Source organism: Leuresthes tenuis, unplaced genomic scaffold (genome assembly GCF_036924035.1).
Source record: "Leuresthes tenuis unplaced genomic scaffold, fLeuTen1.0.hap1 SCAF_5, whole genome shotgun sequence".
Taxonomy (NCBI): Eukaryota; Metazoa; Chordata; class Actinopteri; order Atheriniformes; family Atherinopsidae; genus Leuresthes; species Leuresthes tenuis.
Window position 1 is genome coordinate 1,264,359 of NW_027325359.1, and position 23,984 is coordinate 1,288,342.

At 40.7% G+C, this 23,984-nt stretch overlaps 1 protein-coding gene across 1 annotated transcript in view; it reads left to right on the forward strand.

Annotated features, from left to right (window-relative positions):
- cdh13 (cadherin 13, H-cadherin (heart)) overlaps positions 1 to 23,984 on the forward strand; it is a 345,689-nt gene that overhangs the window by 301,409 nt on the left and 20,296 nt on the right. The window contains exons 12-13 of the mRNA XM_072385388.1: positions 4,047 to 4,189; positions 23,344 to 23,577. Of these exons, the coding sequence (XP_072241489.1) occupies positions 4,047 to 4,189; positions 23,344 to 23,577 (377 nt within the window). The remainder of the gene's footprint in view (positions 1 to 4,046; positions 4,190 to 23,343; positions 23,578 to 23,984) is intronic.

The window sequence follows — 23,984 nt, forward strand, 5'->3', positions numbered from 1 at the left end:
TTGTGTCCTTTTACAGCGAAGGACAATTTCCTACAAAATCATTCACACACTCTCTGAATGGGTGCTGATGCAAGCTATAGCAGCTCATAGTAGCCCCTAAGGGTGTAGCTCTGAAACCAATGGGGTTGCGGTGTGCTTCGTGATACTGAACTTTCTGCGATATGAGCAGAAATTCGGACAAATCACCTTGCTGTCTCAAGGGTTATTTTACAAAGAAATCAGAGCACACAGACAGGCCACTGTTGCTTGATATTGTGTTTTGCATTAGCTTGCTTTGCCATGTTAAAAGTGCATGTGCATATTGGGTATTGAATGTGGACAGTGTGCAAGCAAACTGTCTGGTGTTGAAGGATTTTTTCTGGCCTTCTCTGGTTCTGGAGATAAACATGTTGAACCAGATATGAGTATCCTTAATGGCTTTTTAATGTCTTCCTAATTTGCCCTTTAAAAGGATGTAATGGGCTGTCCCTTTGTTTGCACAGAGAGGCAAAACTGTTGGTCCAACTGATTTAGTGGATACCTATGAAACAGGGGAATTGCAGCCTTTCATAAAATCTGTAAAAATAATCAGTCGTGTTACCTTTCTGGTAGATGTTCTTAGATTTCTAGTCTCAGAACAAATCTTTTAGTCATGGAAGATGGAAATTCCCTGCTGATTACAAGACTTAGATGACAGCTACACATAAAGATATATTTTACTTCATTACAAGTCAGAATGGCCAGATTACATAGTATTTGTTTTGTATTTTTTAATACTTGAATTGTTGATGGTGCTTGCTTGGAACTCCAAACCATGACATAACGAACAGTATAATCAAACCTTCCACCATAAGATATTACAGAATTATGAACAAGATATTATAGTGAGCAGATTTTATAGCTTCTGGTGGCTGAACTGTTGGAAAATGCATTAAGACGCTTGTGTAAAGATGCTCAATCATCTATTCATTCATTTATCCATCCATTTTCTGCTGCTTATTTGGGACCCAATCATGGGTCTCCACTCCCCCCTCTGCCCATCCACATCCTTTAGCTCTTCTGGGGGGACACCGAGGCATTCCCAAGCCAACCAAGAAACCCAGTCTCTCTAGAAAGTCCTGGGTCTGCCCCTTGGCCTCCTTCCAGTGGAACATGTCCAAAACATGTGTCCAGATCATCTCGTTTTAGGCAGACTGACCAAACCACATCAATTGGCTGCTTTTGATATGGAGGAGCAATTATTCTACTGTGAGCCTCTCCCCAATGGCTGATGGAGTCCCTACTGTGGATTCCAGCACCCTTCTGAAGAAGCTCATTTTAGCAGCTTGCGTTCATAGTCTCATTCTTTGGTCACTACCCACAGCTGGTGACCATAGTTTGAGGGCTGGAACATAGATTAACTGGGAAATTGACAGCTTCCCCCTGTGCTCATCCATCTTCGACATACAGTATCCACATCACTGCACCACCTGTCAGTATCAGATTCAGTATAATCCCCTTTTGTGAACAAGACCCCAATACTTCCAAGTCCTCCACTAAGTCCCATCCCAGATTGGTCAGTTAACTATTTGTAGGTGCTACTTTGTATTCTTTTGGCTTTACACTCAGCTCCAAACCACCACAGTTTGTCTCTCGAAAGATATTCAGGCCGTCAATTATCAGTCGACATGAGCTAATACTGTGAACATCACTAATGATATGTTTCAAGGGCATTTTGATCGGATGTGCAAAGATGACATGGCTGAAACCATCACAAATTCTTAAAAAAATGTGCATTTCTACATCCCAACGAAGTGATGAAATGTTAATGAATTCAGTAAGTGTTTGATAATGTATTCAGTTTTGGGAGAAATGAGACATATGGAGGTTAATAAGCTGTGAGCCTCACTATGTTATAGTGGAAGTGTGTGTGTGTGAAAACAAGAGAGTTGGGTAGATGGAGAATATGGGCAATGTTTAATTCTTATTAATAGTGCATTTACCTTCAGTATATTGCCTCTTTTGTTACAGTAAAACATATGTGCTGGTTAACAGCTGTAATCATCTGCAGGGAAAGTGCATGTGAGAGTGAGAGGGGAAAGGTGTGAGCAGAGGTTGATTGCAAAGCCATTTCCCAAGGCTTTGTCGTGCTCTGTTAGCTGAAGAGCTCCATTTCAAAGACAATTTGTCTACCGCTGAGCACTTTGGCAAAGAGCGGCCTTGTGGGGAGGAAAGTCTGTCGTCTTGTGTGTCTGTGTGAGTGTTTTTAGCTGCCTGTGTATGACTTTAGTGCATGTATAGAAGATGTTTCTCAGGACAAAAATACAGCACAGTGTACAGCACTTATAAGCTTATCAGTGCACGTTGGTGTGTTTAGAAAGCGGTACACCATAGCTCACGAATCACTAACATGTGATCTTGGATTAGATGCAAGCCCTCCTCCAATCACAGTCGAGCAATCATCAGTACTCAACCGAGCAGCCACATTAGCAAGGTCATGATCCACCCTTCATCTCGTTTTCCAGGCAATGCTGGCTTGGCCGCTCGCCCACAAGATTTCTGGAGAGGTCCTCAATCATCCTCTGACTTCGGCTCTGCAGGAGAGGCTTCTCCTGCAGAAGTGGAGCAGATGCAAAGAAAGAAACACTGCACCAATTTTCACACCATCTTGTAATTACTTTATCGATATCATATCTATGGAAGATAGCCTTTTTTTCATCGAACAAATACTCTATAGGTCTAATGAACTTGTTCACTGACTGTATCTCAGTAAAGAATACAACAATATTTGATTGTTCATGAGGGTAAAGTAGCACCAAATATTATATTTCAGTTAAATATTTTGAGGGGCGTCTCTCAGCTTATCTTAGGTCACAGAAACATATAGTTTAAATGAGCCCACAAGGTACCAAACACTACTTGTATTTACAACTCCAAACATACTTTAAGTATAGTTTATTTCCTCAGCTGGTCATATCTAATCACACTCCAGTCTTTTATCTTAATTTGTGATTTTAGCTTTCCTGTCTAACTGAATTCATTGTACCGTATTTTCACCATGAGGCGCACCTAAAAGCCTTAAATTTTCACAAAAAACGGCCGTGCGCCATATAATCCGGTGGCTTTATTTGTGCACCGGATTCCAAAATCTGTCACGGATACCGCCATTTTGAATTTACCGCGGGGAGCGCCGAGCATTCATCGGGGCATTGAGCCCCCTCCGCTTCACTCACCGCTCTCCCTTCACGCCGCTCACCGCCACGTTCACTTTAGCGGCGCCTTTGCTCTCCTACATTGGAAATGAACGGCAACTGGCCGCTTCTGTCGCTCTCTTTGCATTCGGTGTGAATCCAGGGTCCGGCGGCTCTCAGCCATTCACTCTGAATGGGACAAAGATTGTATCGAGTTCGTACTCAGCGATTGAATCGTGTCATTAATGCTTCTGCCCATGTCCCAGTGAGTCTGTTCTTCAGTCTGAGATGGGTGATGCAGACCGATGTGCAGTTTATAAGGTTATAAAGTGTAAAAACCACCGTCGGACCATTTCCCGCTGACACAGGGACCTAATTCATGCACTATGTGTGATAAACCAATCAGAGAACATTAGGTAATCATACGCCTTATAATCAGGAGCGCCTTATGTGTGGGTTATGTACAGAAATGGACCCATAATTGATAATAATCAGGTGGGCCTTATAGTGCGCAAAATACGGTAGTTTATTTAATTCAGTATGACAGCACCTTATATATGCACACGCTGTTTTAATGGTTTGGAATAGATAATTCAAGGATCTGCTGTTCTATGGTTTAATATATATATAATAACCTGTAAATTAAATCAATTAATGTTTTTTTTCTTGCTTTTCTTACACCTAACTCAATAAGGATAACTGATGTGTCGTGGCTTCCACAAAGCACTAATGAAGCCATGTATAAAGCTGCAGTATTTGTGCACTTTTACATGACAAACATGGAATATTCAGATTTGCTGGTTGTTTTGTGTTTCTGTCTCTGTGTGTCTGACACTTAGAAGCAAAATACAAGCTAGATAATCTCCCTCTCTCTCTTTTTTTTAACCATTTGTGCAGATATGCTGTTCTGCGAGACCCTGCAGGCTGGCTGAGTGTGAACCCAGTCAGAGGAACTGTCAACACCTCAGCCTCATTGGACCGAGAGTCTCCTTATGTCCATGACAATAAATACACAGCTCTGTTCATCGCCACAGATAACGGTGAGTCACACTTACCTTATAATTGCAAATTAGAAGAGGGGAAGGTCATTAGAAGTGAATACCATGTGATCAGAGAGTGGTATTACGCATCAATAACTGACTTTATTTCTTGTTAAACTAGTGTAGGTTAATGTAAGGCTTTGGATTTGTTGTTCTAAACTGGAGCTAATCTGAGAAGTGAACATCTGATACACCAAACAGGGACCATGGTTTACTTTAGTTGCACCTTAAATCATTTATGGAAGGCATTCAAGGGTGCACCAATTTTATTTTTAAAGGAATATATTCCAGTAAGTCTACTTTAAGAAGTGGCTTCAAGGATTCCTGCCCCAGATTTTTTTTCATTTGCGTTTTTAAAATAATTCTTCTTTTATGATAAGAGTCCCAGTGCAGGTTCATTGGTGCAAACATGAAGGGAAGCCTTCCTCTGGAAAACCCACCCTATTTGCTGTCCTCACCTGGCCACAGTGAAACTGTCTTTATCCCATTGGGGACAAAGGTTTGGCTTTAAGCGGCACTGTGTCTGTCAGACCATATGGCAGCTGGTTGGCAGTGTCAGAGGAGCTGCTGCTCTGAGACTTTTTAAAGCACAGATGAAAGCATCAAGAGCCCCAGTGCATCTCTTTTTTTTTCCCTTTGCTTCTCATTCTGTCTCATCATCTCTCTTCTTCTTTGTCCCTTTTCTCTGTCTCTCTCCCCCGCCCTATCAATCCATCTGTTCTCCTGTACTCAGGAGAATCTGACAGATCCATTAAAGGAACTGAGGGATTCTATTAGTAGGCAGCAGAATAGCACTGTTGTGCCAGGGAATTCAGCAGTCTTAGAAAGATGAGTGCTGAAAGAGGAGTAATGATGGGGCAGGGAGAGAAGGTGGGAGATGGTGGAAGGGTCAGTGCAAGAAGAGACAGGAAGGGACATGAGAGGAGATAACAAGAAAAAGATATAGAGCTGGGGAGGTGAGTAACGAATAGGTTGAGAAGAAGAGAAATGGTGAGTGGACATAGCAAGGGGAAAAGAGTAAGATTAGGGAGCCAGAAGGAAAGCGGAGAATAAGATCATATGGTCTGATATTTCATGCTGAAATTTAATAAATTGCACCTGGGAGTTTTGGCATGAAATAAGTTTTTCATTGACAGAAAATACAGAAAATACCATGATTCTATGCAAAAAGATGCAGTGCACGTATATGAGTGGCTTTTGGGAAACTAATGGTTCAACGTTGTGTCTGTTGTGTGTTGCCTTTACATCCTTAGTGTTGTAATTTCAACAATTTAGTCAACCAAACAGAGTTAATGGGAAAGTCGAAGCATAAGCAAAGTTTTCATTGTTCATCTTCAAGAGGATATTATTGTTTTTAGATATGCCTTCATTAACAATATGATGACAATTAATTAAACACCTCAAAGTTCAACCTCAGTCAGGGAAAATAAGTCTTTGTTCTGCCAAAATCGGACAACTTGAAGGCTTTGAAAATAAAAATAAAAAATCTTCTGTCAGTCATCATATTAAATGCTGAATTACAGATATAGTTTGCACTTATGTGGCACTTTTTAACAGTGAATAGTGCTTTTTACAAGCTGTCATTCACCTGTCCATACAGCACATGCATACTACACCCATACAGTGCTTCTTGTTCACATGAACAGTATTTAAACCTTTTTTCTACAGTCATACCCCAATGACTCTACTTTCTATGACTTGTAAGAGAACATTTCTATAACTGAACTGACAACCTTCTGGTACATACACTTATGTCAGTGAAGAAGTTCAGTTTATGACTTGCTGGTGTTTCTAGCAAGGAATTAACACTTTAAAACACTTTAAAAAACCAAACCAAGTTAGAAAATATCTGTCAAAAGACTCAAGATGCTCAACACTGGGAGCGCATCATTAAGAGCCATCCATGCAATGCTGTATCTTAGCTCTGATCATCGTTGTGGAAGAACCAGCAGGCAGATATTTGCATTCCTTAAGCTAAAACATGAAATTACGAACTGCACTCAGTCCTATATGCAATAAGAGCTGTAAGCGTTTAAAAAGAAGCACTTGTGTACTTGCTACTCTTGTTCTGCCCACATGGAATGTAGGCGAGGAGAACCATAAAAATCACAGCACTTCAGTCCTGTAACAACTTACTGTGTGGTTGAAATATGAGGAAAGCACTGACACCTGCTTTCCCCTGCCTCCACTCCTTTCCTGTATGCTGTGTCACTGACAGGAGGAATTTGTTCCTTCCCCACAGCAATCTTTTCAATGACTGTATGACAACCTGCCTATGTACCATATCGATTTCCCTTTACATCATCATCTTTATATTTATGAAGAGGTCTCCAATGAATTCCTGCACTCTCTGCTCTGGAGAGGAGAGAGCTGAGAGGCAAAAGTCAATGGAGCTGTGTCAAAGAGAAAAGAACCTTATATAAGTGCTACCTGCACACGAAAGATATGGAAAAACATTTTGGAGTTGGAGGAAAAATCCAGAGGTAGGAATATATAATAATAAAGGGTTATATTTATCTTGTATGCTTTCTTCACACGTAATACTTTAATGTACTGCATCTACCAAACACTTCTCCACATCGAGAGTAAAGCAGAGGCCAACCCCAAAAGCATCTTTGTAGAATTATTTAAATCTTTAGGAGTTTCCTGAATAGAAATTTGAGTTTAAGCTGATTTGATCCTGTGTGTTAGCTTAGAATAGCATGGGTTTGCTCCAAGTTAAAAGCCAGAGGGAAGGTCAGCCCAAGTAGGCATCTGGGCAACGACAGATAGTCGAGTGAAACTGAACGGGAGACTGTAAGTGGAAAGGTTATAGGTCAGCACGGACTGCCTTTATATTGCATCGCCTTGCCTGGAATAAACCTCACTCCATATAAAGCAAACACAGTTATAATTAGGCCTGCAATATTAATTATCATTTCACTATTATTTCTTTGAAACAAGATTGTTGCAGTCTGTGATGATGAGGAAAGAGAAGGGAAAGAAAATATTACGTACTATGTTTGGCTATTACAGTGGGCAATCTGGTCTTTATCGCACCAGAGCTGAGGAAGCCTCTGTCTGAACACACCATGTAGAATATGTCCTGTGTTGTCCATTATGTTTTTATCAATTTGTCCCATTTCTCTGAGTCACTCTAGAAAAACATTCTCAGAACTGGACTAAAACATCCAGATTATGGGATCTGGGATTATTTAACTGCATTTATAGACTCGGCTCGACTGTAATGGGCCTGTTGGGCTGTTTTTTGCAGTTGTGCTATTGTACATTATTACAGCTGAATTCATAGTAAAGCTGCTCTCGTTTACATAGTTTTTGTTTCTTTTGTCGGATGTGTTTGAGCATTAGAAATTGTGGCTGAATATCAGTCTATTGAGACCAAGTATCAATTTGCAGTTGCTTAAAGCGTTTTTAGACTTTCACTTTGCCCCAATAATGTCCACATTTTCAAATGACATCACCATGCTTGTATATGTGATGAGAGTTAAAAGCGGCAGTATATTTTTATGCCATTTTTCACACAATCCAGTGTCGCTGCATCACATGAACTTCAATTACTAGCTTAACCCCCCCCCCCTCATTTATTCTGAGACAAATCTTCCTTCTATGTAGCTTATTGTTAGCTTTTTATACTGCTGTTATATCTTCATTTGCTTTGGATAAAAGCGTCTGATAAATACAGAAACAGAAACAAAGATGGTGGCCCAATTAACTGGCCAAGCCAAGCTGTTGCAGTAGCTTTGAAACTGTGGCGCCATGCTGACTGGCTCTGATCCGTCAAACTTGTAGAAGATGTGCAACATATTGCTGTAAATGTTAAAGGACCTTAGCTTCCTCAGAAATGAGAGCCTGCTCTGTACCTTCTTGTAGAAAGATGCATTGCATCTCCAGCGCAGTATATTCTCCAGGTGAACACGCAGATATCTGCAGTCCCCCTCTTTTCCCAGTTACAAAACATAAAATCTCTCCAAAACGGGAGGAAAACAGAAATGCTATGAACACTTTAACAAAACTAAGTCACGCTCTCAAAATGAGGCGGAATAAAATAAAGGCTCAATGTAACTTTAACTTTAACTTAAAGCTCTCCTTTAACGGAGGCGACTAGGAAGAGTAACAACAAAAAATCACTCCTAGAAAATGGAGGAAAAACAAAGCTATGAATCTTACCGTAACAATAAATAACTAAGGCTATGGAACAATAAATTACAAAGCAAGTCAGCACTGCAGGCTCGTGGATTCTGTGGGTTCAAGACAAGGCAGGTGGCTGGTTATGAAGCTCACAATGAGACACATGACACAGGAGGAAGTTACCTGAAACAAGAGGACAAGACCAGGGAATTTTCAAAATAAAACAGGAAATGACAAGACATGGAACGGAAAATAAACCGTGACATAATCTTCCTGAAGTCTGCAGTCATCTGCTTTGTCTTGTTTACAACCAAGAAGAGGTGACCTCACTGTGCCAGAAGGGGCCCACCAGTTCCTCAGCCTCCTGACCACCACTGACTCGTCCCTCAGCCTCCTGACCACCACTGACTCGTCCCTCAGCCTCCTGACCACCACTGACTCGTCCCTCAGCCTCCTGACCACCACTGACTCGTCCCTCAGCCTCCTGACCACCACTGACTCGTCCCTCAGCCTCCTGACCACCACTGACTCGTCCCCCAGCCTCCTGACCACCACTGACTCGTCCCTCAGCCTCCTGACCACCACTGACTCGTCCCCAAGCCTCCTGACTCGTCCCTCAGCCTCCTGACCACCACTGACTCGTCCCTCAGCCTCCTGACCACCACTGACTCAGCCGTCGAAGTGTTTTCAGTGTAAAAAAAAAAGTGATCCTTGAGTTAGTTCCATCAAACCTGTTGCTTATAATTTGCCACTTGATTTGACATTAATTTGGATGTTACCCGCCACCTCTCACACATTTCTTGAGACTCACCAATTATAGTTTTCAAAGTTCATTCTCTCACACACCGAAAAAGAAATTCCTAATCATTAATATTATAGCCTGAAAAGAGCAGACAGCTCACAGACAGGACAGAGCAGACAGCAGCTGCACCGCTAGGCAGTAAGTTATTCAGACCAATGAGGGGCAAAACAAGAGAAAGACAGTGTTATTAATTCCCTTATATGCTGCCCGGATAAATGTCAGTGATCAGTGTTTCAGTTTCAGTCGGTTTTTCCGTCTCTGAAACTCCATTTTTGCGATGATGGTTGTCAGAATCCCGTCCTGATCCAGTATTTCTGCTTTTCACAGGACACTCGGTTAATTCATACTACTTTAGATGGCTGCAGAGGTTAGACGGCGTAAAAGCAGGAATTTAGAAGTAAATTGCTTTTCTACCCCTGGGGGAGGACCCGAGATCTTCCTGCTAATTTTAAATCTTCCCAAATTCGCTCTCCCCAATTCTGAAATATAAGCAGGCACAGAGACATGGATGCAGTGCCTTCCTCCTCCCATCAGGTGTGTGTGCTTCTGAGTTAATGACTGAGAAGCTGCAAACAAGTTTCTCCTGCACAGTAACACCTGGCTGGTCAGCGGAGCAGCACGGTGTTGTTTGAAGGAATATTCTTCCAACCTGAGCAGAGGGCTTGGAGAGCTGTTTACATAAAGTCTCATCAGTGGAGGTGGTTTTGCATGCCAGGGAATTCTCTTCTGCTTTCTTATTCTCTGCTGGGATGCCAGCTGTTTCTGCATCTTATCCTGTTCTCCTCTTTAAATTTTATTTTTATGATTGGTCGATATGAGGGTGTGTGAGAGAGATTGTTTGGATTGAAATTGTGTGTTTATCCTAGTTTAGAAGGTCTTTGTCGCAGTATATGCAGAGACTCTCTGGCCTGCCTGTCTGTATCCACTCACTGCTGTGTGTTGTGCTTCAATATTTTCTCCAGCTCCTCATTTAAATGTTAAACTGCCTCCTGGTGGGAGCCATTTGTCATTTGGAGACTTGAATACATTATCACGACCCCAGTTGTCTGAAACTAGGCGGCACATTGACACACACATGCAATCTTCAGTGCCCCCCCAGTTCTATTAAAACTCCTAATTTATGCACAGAGGAGCAGAGCGATGTTTGTTTAGAGCGCATGGATGTATGGAGGAGTGCCCGCCTTGTAGGCTCAGAAGGAAGGTAGCATGTGTATTTTATAGTCTCCACATAGGGAAAAGCCTGGTTAATTACAGGAATGATAAGTATTACACACACATTTACACAGTCAGACTGAGCAGCAGTGTAATAAGTCCCAGTATTTATCACAGTCAACATCCCATCTCCTCTATTTTAAATCAAAAGCAGGAAGCAAAGTAGCTGAATTCTACAAAGTAAGAGAACAAAACGCTGGTACTCAGACGGCTGCATAATTGAATGGGATGAAGGTTGCACATGTATGAGTGTGTCTGTCTATTCCTTTGTGAAGGGTCCACATAATAGGTTCATCATCTCACACATGACAGCAAAGGACTGGTGGCTGGCTTTCATTGACAGATTCTCACCTTCTCTGTGTTCGGCTGTGTTTGTGTGTGTGTGTGTGCATGCAGGCACAGCTTTGTGTGTCTCTACATGTGTCCATTTTCATGTCTGGTGGCTGCCCTCTGCGCTGCCTCATTGCCATACTAAGTGCTGGGAAGCAGTGTGCAGCTCATTGGCGTAATGGCTCGAGTAATTTTCCTGTTTCGGGCCAGCCCGGAGATGGTGGTGTCGCTGAAAAGCGTCCGTCATGCTACAAGTGCACAGTGATGTAGTCAGGCAGGCTGAATGCAGATAGTTACAAGTTGTGTCTTTAGCCAGCTGTGATCAAACCCCCTCAGACTACGGCAAGGAAATCATCAGTTTTGATGTATCAGCTTAGTACACTTGCCTTGATATTTTCAGACCAGAGATGGAAAATAGAAGAAGAGATGCAGGATATATTGGTCCTCTGGCTTTGGCTTTTTAATATATAATGAAACCCCACTAAATCTTGATGTAGTTATTGATGAAGCAATGTTTGATCAATCGGGGATTTGGGAATGAACGGTGAGGAGAAAAGGGCACAGAGAATGACAGAAATATACCATGACCGCCTGGTGTAGCTCTGCAACACATTCATTATACAACAGCCAAGGGAGCAGGAGCCAAAGAGCCAAAGAGCCAAAGAGCATACCGTGTCTAATAGAAAGGTAAATATAGCAACAGGAGGCTCAGTGTCATAGAGACCAAAAGAAAGCAGTGGTGAGAGGTTGAGGCAAGTTGAAGACAGAAGAAAGGCAGGCAGACAAGTGAAATGTGAAAATTAGCTACATGACGGGACAAAAAAAATCAAAGAATTGATTTTTTTTCTTGAAAAAAACCTGAGAGGAAATGTTAACTTCAATAGCATTTGGATGAAATCAGGGTTATATGAATTTGGAAAGTGTTTACGTACGCATCCTCTCCTTGTTTTGAGGTTGCCCACTCCATCTATATATATATATAGATGGAGACAAACAGAAAGGCAAGAAGGTTAACTGCTTTGCTGAAATGTGTTCCTGCCTAGCCAATCAATTATGACCCTGTGTTGCAGTAGGTGGGCAAAGGTGATGCCCACCAGAGGGATGAGTGCAGTGTGCAGAAACTAGACCCAGAAACTATATTGACCCAAGGTAATGGCACTGTAATGGATATGCTCAGAAAAGCATGGAAGATCACTGCTCAGTGCAGTCATGCCTTCTGTTCCCTCCTCTGTCTTGCCACATTGGCTCATTAACCCCAAATACTCACAGTGTCTTTCTCACTTTAGTGATTTAGTACCACCTCACGCACCTCTGTCTTCTTCTCTTGCTGTCCCTGTCTGACTGCGTCTGTCTTTCATTTCTTGTGGCAAGATCTCTTGGGGAAGTCACCACCTTGTAAACAGGCTCACGTTGCGCCTGTGATTAAAGAATATATTTGCTGAGCTTTGCCAGGGAAGAAACACCTCACTCTGTTGTTGGCTTTTATCAGGCCCGGCTTCCCCTGTGTCCTTGGAGTTCTGAGTCATCCACAGATCAGAAGTTATCGCTGTTTCAGGCACACTTCAGCAAACATGCCTCTGCCCACTCAGCAAGGAGCGCTTGTGACTGAGTGCAGTGAGCCCAGGCTACTTATTTTAGAAATCCCTGATTCTATCGGTTATGTTGAAGCCGTGTATTTCCAAGATGATTAAATTCTTTAAAGTTTCACATCTCTATCAGGATTTAGATGTAGTTTTAATGTCCGAATGAGATGAGATAAGCGAGTAGTGAAGATGGAAAGGCTTGGATAATGAAATATGAAGCTAGATGAAGGAGTCAGGAAAACACATTTTATGGAGCGTGTTCTTGAGTTTATCTTGAAAACCAACATAGGAAATCTGTCAGAGGCTTAGTTTCTGATGCCGAGGTTAAAGGGTGTCTTAATTACGCTGCCTCTCAGTGGTCTGACCTTACTTAAAATGCTACCCACACATATTTTCAGGACCTCTCCAGCCTTAATGTAACATGAACAAAATGTATAATATGTTATTTGGTTATTCTTCAACATGCTCTGATCTGTTCTGTGTTCTACAGAAAAATATCCCCCAAATAAATTATAAATCATATAAAAAATAAATACATTCTACAAAATTCAGGAGATTAAAATAAAGCAAGACAGCTAAGACTGGTAATAAAATGATGAAAGGAACACATTTACATTTGTGATCTACTTGTGGGTATATTATCCCATCAGATAATGACATCTGACCCAACAGCCTGTGCATTTAGCAGGTATTAATAAGTAATAAGCACTTTCTGAATCAATTAACAAGGGAGTTAAATTGAAATTAGGTTCCCGTGTTCCTCCTCTGGCTATTTTATGTGGTTGAGTTGGTAGTTTGATTATTGTGGAGCAGCAGGACTTCAGCGGGGAACCGATCCTATCTTCAGTGAAGTCAGGTTCGGTTTGATTTCAGCAGTTTTCTATGAGAAAAGGAGCTGGATGCTACTCATGGGATGTGCAGCAGTTTGTTAGGGAATAAAATACATTTCCTGGAACATATCTGCCATCATCCGGAGTTAAAGGAAGTTGGAGAAATTAAAGATCGAGCTTCTTCTTAATGCATTTTGTACAAATTGATCAAACTCTGAGTGAATTCAGCATGGAAAAAAATCTGCTTTATCATCTTTTACAGCATAGTTAACGATGAACGAAGGTGGAGGTTTATCTTAAAAATAGCTGAGCTAAAGTATGTTAAAGCACTAGAAAAAGGTTTGTTTCTTCTTCCAAAATTCAGAACCGAATCATGTGGGATAATTTGTAAAGATTCATAAACTCATTTCAATTAATATTTTTTACCTCTCCAGTGTTGTTGCTTTTTTAATTTCATACCAGTTAGCTGCAAAACTAATTAAACTCCACCAATCTCAGCTTTGCTTTGAGTAAAAAGCTCCCTTTTTATGACACAGTAAAATACTAAAAACATGTGCAATAAAAGGTTAGGAGTGTGCTAGGTGATGAGATTCCAGTGCAAGGAAGGCAATCTACATACGTTAAGCCTGTATTTCTAATATTTACATTTATGTCATGCACATGAAAGGATATATAGAAGCGTAACAAGTAAAGTCCGTAATAAACTGGGGTTGGCAGAAGATCAGGCCTGAAATGTAACCTGTGAAAGAGAAATTTAAACTCTATCAGTTTGGAATGGTTCAAAATCTACATTAGGACTGATCTTCAGGTTTATAGCTTTGGAGAAAGCCTGTGTTTGTCTGTTTGAACGTGTAATTATCTTTGCTTTCCAGTTTATTTTGTATGCATATCGACTCATTTTAATGTGGAAGCAGCTTATCACAGAAGAAGAAAAATGCCTGTTGCACATGCACAAGACAAAACATGACACCTCTCATAAAGGGTAATTTTGGTGTTTAATTTCCACAAAAAGAGCTCTCCATGTATGCCCACAGTGAGCTGTGGCAACACCCTCCTTCTGCAATCACCTGCTATAATAGCCAGCAACTGATAACCCAAACTCTATTCTGAAAGCAATTTGCCGGAGTAGAAGCGATGCACCTGTCCCCAGCACTGCTGCTCTCCCCGAAGTCATCTCTCTTAATGACTTGTGCCTATTGTAATTGGTTCTGGCTGGTTTCATTTACAGTTCTGATCAGCCAATCAGATTAGCAAGGTGTCATGTGATAATATTTGCTGAAGCCCTGAGGAGGCTGATGAGTGATGGGACGGAGTGAAGTGGGTTATCTGAGGGGAGTTTTAACTAGGTCTGGGACTTAAGCAGTGACAAAATGGATAGAGAGGAGCTGGGAAAAATACAACAGCAGCAGATAGGATGCCGTTCCCTCCAGCTTTGCAGTGAGAGCAAAGAAAGAAAGAACCAACCACTCACTCCATGCCTTGGATTTGCCCAAAGGGGGTTTAGGGGACATATATCACTTCTTTTTGTTTCTGAATAATGCCTTCAGTAAAAAAAGTATACAAATGCATGAATATCTTTATTATATATTCTATATGCTCCTGTACATAGCCATCTGGGACAGAGATAATGTTCCCAAGGATATTTACTGAATAACAATGACGGGTATTCTTGTCTTCTTAATACATTGAATTTTCATTAAGTTTTACAAATGCCTTTTTCAGGGCTCTATAAATCACTGTTTATGTTTTCTTGTTTTATGTGACTGTCGCCTTCTTGCACAGGACCATAAAGATTTCCCAACTGCTTATGCTCGGATCTACTTTAGTTTAATTTCATCTGGTTGTGACACCCCCCCTCCCCTTAAAAGTCCTCACAGGCATAAATACCATCAGTCATTGCAGGGCTTTAGGGATTCTCTGGCACAGAAGTTGTGGAGAAAAATTGTTGCAACAGTTTGAAATGATGTGAGGCTCTGCTGTAAACTGTGAACAGAACAACTGGAATGGGCTCATTCGTCCTGTGCATAATTTCTTCTGCTGGTTTTGCAAAGATATGACGGCATATTTTGCTCAGTGGTCACACGATTAAAGACAAAACCTGAACCTGCAGGATAACATTTTGCAATGATATTCACGGCTCAATTCACAGGAGTAATGACCACTAAACTATTACCTTTACATGATGTAACATAATCTGTTCTCCTTAATATTTTGGGTTGAACTGAACTACTACTAAGACAACAATATCAGCATTTTTTTCTTCTCTTGACTAAGAGAATAAGGAAAATGCCATTTCATGTCAATTTAATAACTGCATAATACATCGATAATATAAATATTCTATAAGATTATTGTTTTCTTAACCCATTCATTTTAATGGCTCAATTTGATCAATATTGAAAGCAAAAATATTTTATATGATTAAGTCTTTTTTAATTAATGACAGATTCCTGTTAATCTTTTGAAAACCCTCTTTACGTCATTTACAAAAGCCTCCATGAGACTATGTCGTGCTTCTGTTTACCAGATCCCACTGTTCTCCTTACATTTTATAGGTGTCGTTATGGTTTGATGCTGGTATATAGCGGCTGTGATGCAAGTTTACAGTAATAATAATACAGTAATAATACATACAGACCTTAAAGTGATGTGATTCTGAGACGTATCCCAGTTGGAATAAGACTGAACTATGCTGAAGTAGATGAAGAGACTGGTGATAATGCCTTAATGTGCTTGTGGATTACGACTGTGTTGTGCAGGTAGTAATAAAGAGTTAGTTTTCCTATTTTGTGGGAAGACAGAGTAAAGTGATGGGAAACATGTTTAACTTGATTCAGGTTTTGGCACAGCAGACGTCTTATATAATCATACAATTTCAAAATGACTCCCTCCAAGACTGCTTCACTCTCATTCCCTCCTTTTGCTCATTTTCAATTTGACTTTCATTTATCTTTTCTCATCCTCCTCTGTTACCTTGCTGTAGTCCACCTGTGAATTAGTCTTCCTGACTGTTTAGCTACAGCGTGATATATTGTGACATTTTCCAATGAGCCATTCGTCACACACAAGCCCTGCTTCTGGCTTCCTTTATTCCCAGCCTGTTGTTATTTCATTTGCCTTCATTCGTTACTTTCATGCAGCTGAGGAAAAGTAATAATAATGCTGAATATTTTTAGCCAGGGGTATCATCCACTGTCTGTTTGTATCAAAGCCTTCCTGGCGTGTAATGCTTATTCTAATGAGGAAAAGAAATGTAACTATATAAGAATTGTCTTGTTTCATCGAGAATTCACTGGGGGCCAATGCATCTGCCACAGGAAGTGAACACATGTAAGGCTTTGGTAAAAAGGAAAGAAGAACCTGCTGTAATTCTTTTCTTTTTTGAGCTTGTTGTGATCTCTGGCCTCACTTCTTCCCATAAAACTTCATTGCCACTGCACACATCCCCCTCGAGGAAAATTCAAACACAAACAGATCATGGATTTCATGCTCACCATGCCATGTAGGAGTGGAAATTGGTGGACTTCTGACTGCTGTTGGTTACAACCCTGTCTTTCATTCCTCTTCTGCAACGGTGGGAAGAAAAAGCCGACCAACTGAAGAAAAAAAAAACAAGCGATAACAACAGAAAGTTGCTGTCAGACAGAAGGAGGGTGTTAGCCTAAAGCTAAAGTGTTGGCAGTGAAAGAGTGTTTGAGGGTTAGATGGAGAGATATGAAGAGGAAGCATGGAAAGTGGAAAAGAAAGCATCATTTGTTGCCTGTAGCTGTGGATTAGTTCTGACAGCCTCGGGAGTCAATCACTTTGCTTGCTTCTCTCATCTCTGGGCAGATGGGAGAATAACAGGCCTGTCTTAGCTGCCAGCCAGGGGCAGGTAGACATGTCACGTGTGGCGCTGGACAATGAAGATGAAGCAAGAGAGCAAAGCCTACGGGAAAAGTTTCTGTTCAGAAATGTTCAACTTGCATCAGTCCTGCATCCAAACTGCAAGCAAATACTCTGCAACATGCAATTTTAATGAATTAAAAGTAACAAATATGTGAAACTGTCACAAAAGATTTAAACTTTGAAAATGATTGATCAATTTTAATGGGTAAATAAGCCGGCACTAGGGTTTCTTGGTGGAGTTACACCACTGATGGTGGTTGAGGTGGAACATTGAATCACTCACCAAAGTAAGTTGGCCAGGGCCATAATTGCCTGGAATAAAATTTAAAATGATAATAATCTCTTCAGTGGTCAATTCTGTGGTCATTTCTGTAGAATTGGGGGAATTAAAATTGACCGACTGCAATAACAGAATAGAACTTTCTGTGAAGTATAGCATTAAAGTATAAAACCTGTGTTTTACCCCAATTCCTTCAACTTAATTCTGAGTGAGTTTTGCCAAGTTAAGTCAGTGTACCTTTTTAGACTGGATGCCAATGCAGCTGACCTTCAGACTTGTTTTGAGGCAGATCAAACAGAAATTGCAAAACAGTGTGAGATCTTTTAGATCAGGGATGTCCAAAGCCGGTCCTCGAGGGCCGCTGTCCTGCAGGTTTTAGATGCTTCAACACACCTGATTCAGATTAAATGGATCCCTTCAAAACATTGTTAAGTTCTGCAGAAGCCTGCTAATGATGCATTGATCTGAATCAGCTGTGCTGAAGCTGGGAAACATCTAAAACCTGCAGGACAGCGGCCCTCCAGGACCGATTTCCCTGTTTTAGAAGGAATCAACACTCTCACTAGGTCATATGGACTAGATTCAGCAGTAATAACAGCAGCTTCAAAGTATGAACAGCCACTTAGAAGCTGTTCTTTCCACTGCATGACACGCAATGTTCCCATTTTATGGTGTCCATATACGTACAGAATAATAAATCCTCTGACAATTATCTGAAGTGTATATTTAGATATCTGTTGTATAATATCAAAACTATCCAGACCATGCTTCTTCATCACCTTCAAACATTTCTTGTTTTTAATAATTAACTTATCATTGCTTTAAATCTGCTTGAATAGATGCATTAATGCATAACTGCATTATATCCCAATATAAAGGTGTCATAGAGACATGAAATATATCCACTTAAGCACAGCATACCACACAGCTCTGTGGGTACTCTGGGAGTATTTGTAGAGTCCCTTGTATGGCTTTTGTTTTAGTGCAGGTAATAAAATTACAGCCTGCTCGTGGTTTCTGGATGAAGCAAAACAAACATTTAGAAAAGTGATTGTGGCAAATAATTAGCATACCAGACAGAAATCTTCTGAAATTGGCCACTGTTTTGAAAAGGGTATATTGCTTTTGATGGTTTCTAATAGTTTGCCATATGCGAGTGCTGCACTGCTGCTGGAGTTGTCTGCTTGAACTGGCTCCCAGGCGTTTTTGATATTGAAGAGTTGCTTTGATGGAGACAATTAAACCTAATCTCTTTCGCTAATTAGTGTAATTCCTGCTCTGAAACCAATTTATTAGAATCGATCCCCACTTGTGTGAAGTTAATTTTAGCTATGAACTTTTCAATTTTGTAGTGAAAATATCACATCATTTATTATCTAATTTGTACAAAAAGCACTTGTCACTTGAATAAAGATGGTGCTGCGTCTATAATTGCTTTAAAACGTTCAACCTAAGTAAACCAATAAAAGAGAGAGCTTAAAAAAGAGGACTGCAAAGTGATATAGTGCAGAGATTTTCTTCAACAGATGCACCCTGTTACCAAGATATGAAAAGGATAAAAGATCAAATTTTACTGAACACATATTTACAGGCTGCTGGAATTAAATTCCATTATGTTAAATACCAATTATGAAATAACATTTACCTATAGCTATAATAAGAACAAGAACCCAGCCAGACTTCTCACATGTGACAATAAAGCTTACACCTATGGTCCAATCAGAAATAGGAAACTAGCCTGATTATCTCAGAGATTATTAGAAACACAGCCTGCTTTTTTGTGACATAGCTATCCCCTGGAAGGTGGAGATATACTGGACTGAAAGGTCTGACGATAAACCCTCTGCTACAGGCAATAGAAACACAGCTTTGTATGGACACATGATTTTTTTGGCTTCTTGAGGAGACCACAAAGACACCATTAAAGACACCCACAAAAATGCCAAGTGACTGCAACCATGATGTGGTGCTGGGCTGGAAACCAGAGTCGTGAATTGTGATATCTCAGCCCCCAGGTGCTCCGGGGCAGTTTCAAGTCCTGGAGTGAGCATAAGAAAAGTCAGAAGCACATAGTTTTATAGTTCACAAGTTTCTCTAACTTTGCTTCAAGTCACTAATGAAAATGGAGGAGAAGAATGTTCCCTCCCAACGGTGGGATTCAGGAAGAATCTAAATTAAAGTAAAAGTAGAAAACACCTCTCAGGGTACAGACCTGTTCAGCAAATTATTCCTGCAACTGACCACACACAAAGTCATCAAGGTGCAGTAATGGATGCATCAGCCTTTCTCTGGCGAGGTGCAGGAACTGTAATGCTGCAGGTCTTTTTACAAATCTGTACCCTAATGTTCTGTTCTGGAAAGGTATTCATGAGAAAAGCCCATAATGACTGGAAAGAATTTAAAATCCCCGCTTAAACCTAACATGCATGTTTTGGACTGTGGGGGAAAAGCTGTGCTAACCACCATGCAACCCCCCCCCCCCCAATACCTTACGGTTATTAAATGTACGATTATTTGTTCATGAGGATTCAAAAGTAAAGGTAATTACCTGAAGGACTAATTGACAGGTTACTTATCTAAGTTCTGTACATGTGGATAAAGATAGAATCTGTGTGCAGCTCACATCCTGTGAATGTGGGCTTTCCTGCTGTTTGATTTCACCCTGCTTAGATGACTGTTTAGTATTTCCTCCCTGTACAGTAAAGGAGAGATGAAAATAGCCATAAGGCTGAGGCCTAAACTTAATGAGGAGGGACATTAAAGTGGTTGCTGTGAATCCAACCCAGAAGGTCTCCCTGGCTTCTGTTGCCTCAGATTCATGAAGATGCAGCCTCGCTCCTTCTGATCAAGGTGCTGCTCTCCAGCTCTGCCATCTTTTCCAAAGACTTTTGGCTCTTAAAGGACAAAGATAGGGACAGCTCAATGTTGTACACAAGCTATGAAAGTGACAGTTTTACAGACCAGTGGTTGACGTCACAGTGGCCTCATTTAGCCTCGAGGGGGTTGAGAAAGGCTCTGACTAATAATTGCATGGGAGTGATAAATGATAATGGCCATTAAATGAACTGATAAGATTTGAATCAAGTGGGAAAAACCAATTTATTTTTGCCATGATGGAAAATCCTGTTTTCTTTATTACCACAACTTTTACTTTTATGCTCTTTGTTGTGTCTAATTTGTCGGGGGTGGGCATCCACATTGTAGCAGTAAAGATCCATAAATTGCTCGCCTCCTCCAGAAACTCTGTGTGTTTAATCAGAAGTTTTGTAACAAAGCGGTGTGAAGTAGAGGCCAGCAGACAAGCTCCATTGATGTGGAGGCAGGCTGATGATGACACAGGCGTGATGCAAGCTGAGATAAGGAGTGGGAGAAGAGAGGTGCAGAGAAATAGTGATTGGTGAGAGGAGTATTCATTTAGGAAGACAAACAGCTTCATTTAAAGTTAGCCAAGCACAGAGACACCCTCCACACTGCAAATGGGTTGAAATTTGCATCTTTTCACTGACAGGGGATCTGAGCCCTATCTTCACTCTCTTGGTCTCTCATCTCCAGTGATAATGGATTATCTGGAGTCTCGCCTGAAGAGCTTCTGTCTTTGATTTTCTTTTGAACACATCTTCTGTCTGCTTTCGCTAAAGTAATTTCTCTTCTCGATCTGCTGCTGATATTGTCACAGCCGTCTTTGTCTACAGTATATAAGGAGCTTTTTCTTTGACTGCTTACAGAAAAGCAGCCAAGTGCAGAGAAAGTTGTCATTTCACGATTGTTAAGCGGCCGAAAGTCTCCACGATTACGTTTGATTTCTCCATATCTGTCACAATCATGATCTGCTGACAGTTTTACAGCTGAGAATCAAATTAAAGCTTTGAGCTTGGCGAATAGATCGTGATGATTATCTGCTAAACACTCTCAGTAGTTGTAGATATAATTTCTTGGCAGCATGCCATGGATTTGTGTTGTGATGCTTTTGCAAGTAAATATACTTTAGGGTGGTCCGGTCCTGCTATCCATCAGCAATCCCTCTGTTCTGAGGGAAAACCTGGTGTTTGCACTGGGAATTGCAGAAGAAGTATATTTAATTCCTGTTGTCACCAGTCTATTTGTGTAGGTATATAGTGAGAATATTTCAGCTTTATTTCTGAGCCAGTGCGTGTGGGTGGTGGGAATGCAGGGATATGTCCCTGTGGATGGGGGGGGGTGTCGTTATAAATATGTATAAATAGGAGGTAGAAATATTGCCATTATCCCAGGGAATCAGCACATGTGCCTTTAAGGTTTCACTACACTACATATACAGAAATAGTAAAAAGGATACTTGCCTTCATCACCCTGCCAGGGGGAATAAGCAGCCAGGGCAATATTTAATGCCTTCTATTCAAGATGTTGTACTGTATGTGAATAAACTGCATCAGAATTAAGATTTTAGAAAATCAATTGATATATTTATAGGTGTACTTGTCCTCTCTGTCACTTCAACTTGATTTTTTTATAGGTTTTCAAGTATTTATTGTATATGTACAGGCAGAGAAACTGTACTAGACAAGCCAAATGGAGTGCAAACCTAAATAAACACAGTATGCTAACCTGACAGCTGTTTAAATCCAAACAGTTTAGTATTCAACATCTTCCAAGGTGCTGGGTTTTTTCCTCTTATGTTTTTCTTTTGTCTTTAATACATTTAAAAACCAAAGCCAAAAAACAATCCCGCTGTAATCTGACATGAGTGTTGTACCAGTTTTACAGGACTTCTCAGGTCAAAGGAAATCATTAACTGCTGGATTTACAAAGCACAAAGTCTCATTCGTTCTTAAACAAAATAGGATTTAAACTAAGCAGCCACACTGAAGCTAAGAGTATGCTTAAAACTTTTATTATGACATATTTTGTGGGTAATAGAGTTTCCCAGAAAGATGGTGTGAAATGATAACGATGCAGTCGCATTCAAAGGAACCAAAAGTAGGACTCTTGACATATTATTTCAGCAGTTTAGCTTTTCAGTTAACATGTGTGGAGCCCAGGAGCAAGAAGCCACCGTTATTCTTCATCAATCTCTCTGAATTCAGAAATCCACTCGTGATTAATCTGTCAGTTGTGCCACAAATGCATAAGTAGTGAGATGTGGGAACAGTTTATTCATATTCTGGTGAAAATAAGAACTTTTACCCGAGGCTCTTGCTAAAGTTGCCTGTAATTAAACTTCTGTTGTCATGTTTTCATTTTCATGGAGACTTGTAGTTCTTCCTCAAAGTCGTCTAATCACTTGACTGCTGGAACATTTCCGGGTCTGCTGTGAGCTGCTTTCTGTAAAAACCCAGACTGGATTTCATTCCAGCACCTCTTGACATTTATTGCACATATATCTGGGCTTGTTTTTCTCCCTTCTCTGCCCTAAGTTGTCTGCAAATAAACAGCGCCTGTAAAAAGTTTGGGCACTCTTTCTCATTAAGATTGAACCGGTGAGCGTGTCCAAACTTTCTGCCTGATGCTCTAAATATTCCTTTTACCTTGTAAAGATAAAAGAGACCTTTTTTTTTTTTCCAATTACAGATGTTGTCTTTACATGTTAATTGCCGACTGACCTCGAGTGCTGTTCCTGGTTTTTTTTAATAACTTCTAATCGCAGTGAAGCAGAGAGCCATAATAAAGAGGAGCCAAGACACATTTTAACCCACCATCCCTCAATAAAGTGTAATCTCATCCAAACACAGATGACGGCCAAATGCCAAGTCAGAATTCTCTTTTGCAAAACACAAATGACTGTGATTCATGCTCTCACAACACAGAAATGACACGCAGTTTTGTGTTGAATAGGCTGAATTAGGTCAGCTGTGCTGGAGAGCTCTTATGTTAAGAAGCATTTGATTTTTTAAAAGCACCAGGCCTTGAATTTGCTCTTTGATTTCAGGTAAAAGCATTTTAACATGTCCAAATGAAAGACACTGAGAGCTGAAATGGCCTTATATCGTACACCATATTGTTGCTCTTTTAACATCAGTCCATATCATCATGTTTCACACTCTTCATATGATCAGGAGCGTCCAGCTTTACATTCGAGCAGCATATTTTGCTTCTTATTTTTTGTTTTTTTCATTGTTTTGCAGGAACCCCCCCGGCCACTGGGACGGGTACGTTAATCATTTACCTGGAGGATTACAATGACAACGCCCCCTATGTGGTACCGTCAGTGGCACAAGTGTGTGAAGACGCCCATGATATGAATGTGGCCATCGTCGGCGGGTGGGACAAGGACCTCCCACCCAACGCTGCTCCGTTTAAGATAGAATTGGGAAAACAGCCGGGCCTGGACAAAACATGGAAAGTTACCAGACTTAACTGTGAGTATTTGATCTTTGAAGGGAATATTTGTGCTCTTGAATGAAACTAAGCAGTTTTAGACATAAAACTGGAGTTCAATCACAGGCTTTTCTCTGTTAAAAGACATGTTTAACACACCAATTAGCTTAAATGCCTGTTTGCTCACCCGCAATAACCTTTGTAGACCATACCGGAAGCGTTTCACTGTGTAAGTCTCTCCCTCTTTTCTGTTATTATGCTGCTTTAATGCTTTTCACCACGAGGTTAAAGCCCATTCTGAGTTGTCCAGAAAACACCGTGGGAAATGTCTGAATCAATGTAAATGAAGACAAGCGAGAGAGAGGTTAGAGAAAGCTGCCAAAGCCCGACAAGAATTTTTAACAGACAAAAAATTAAATAAGGAGGGAGGCAGGGTGAGGGATACACA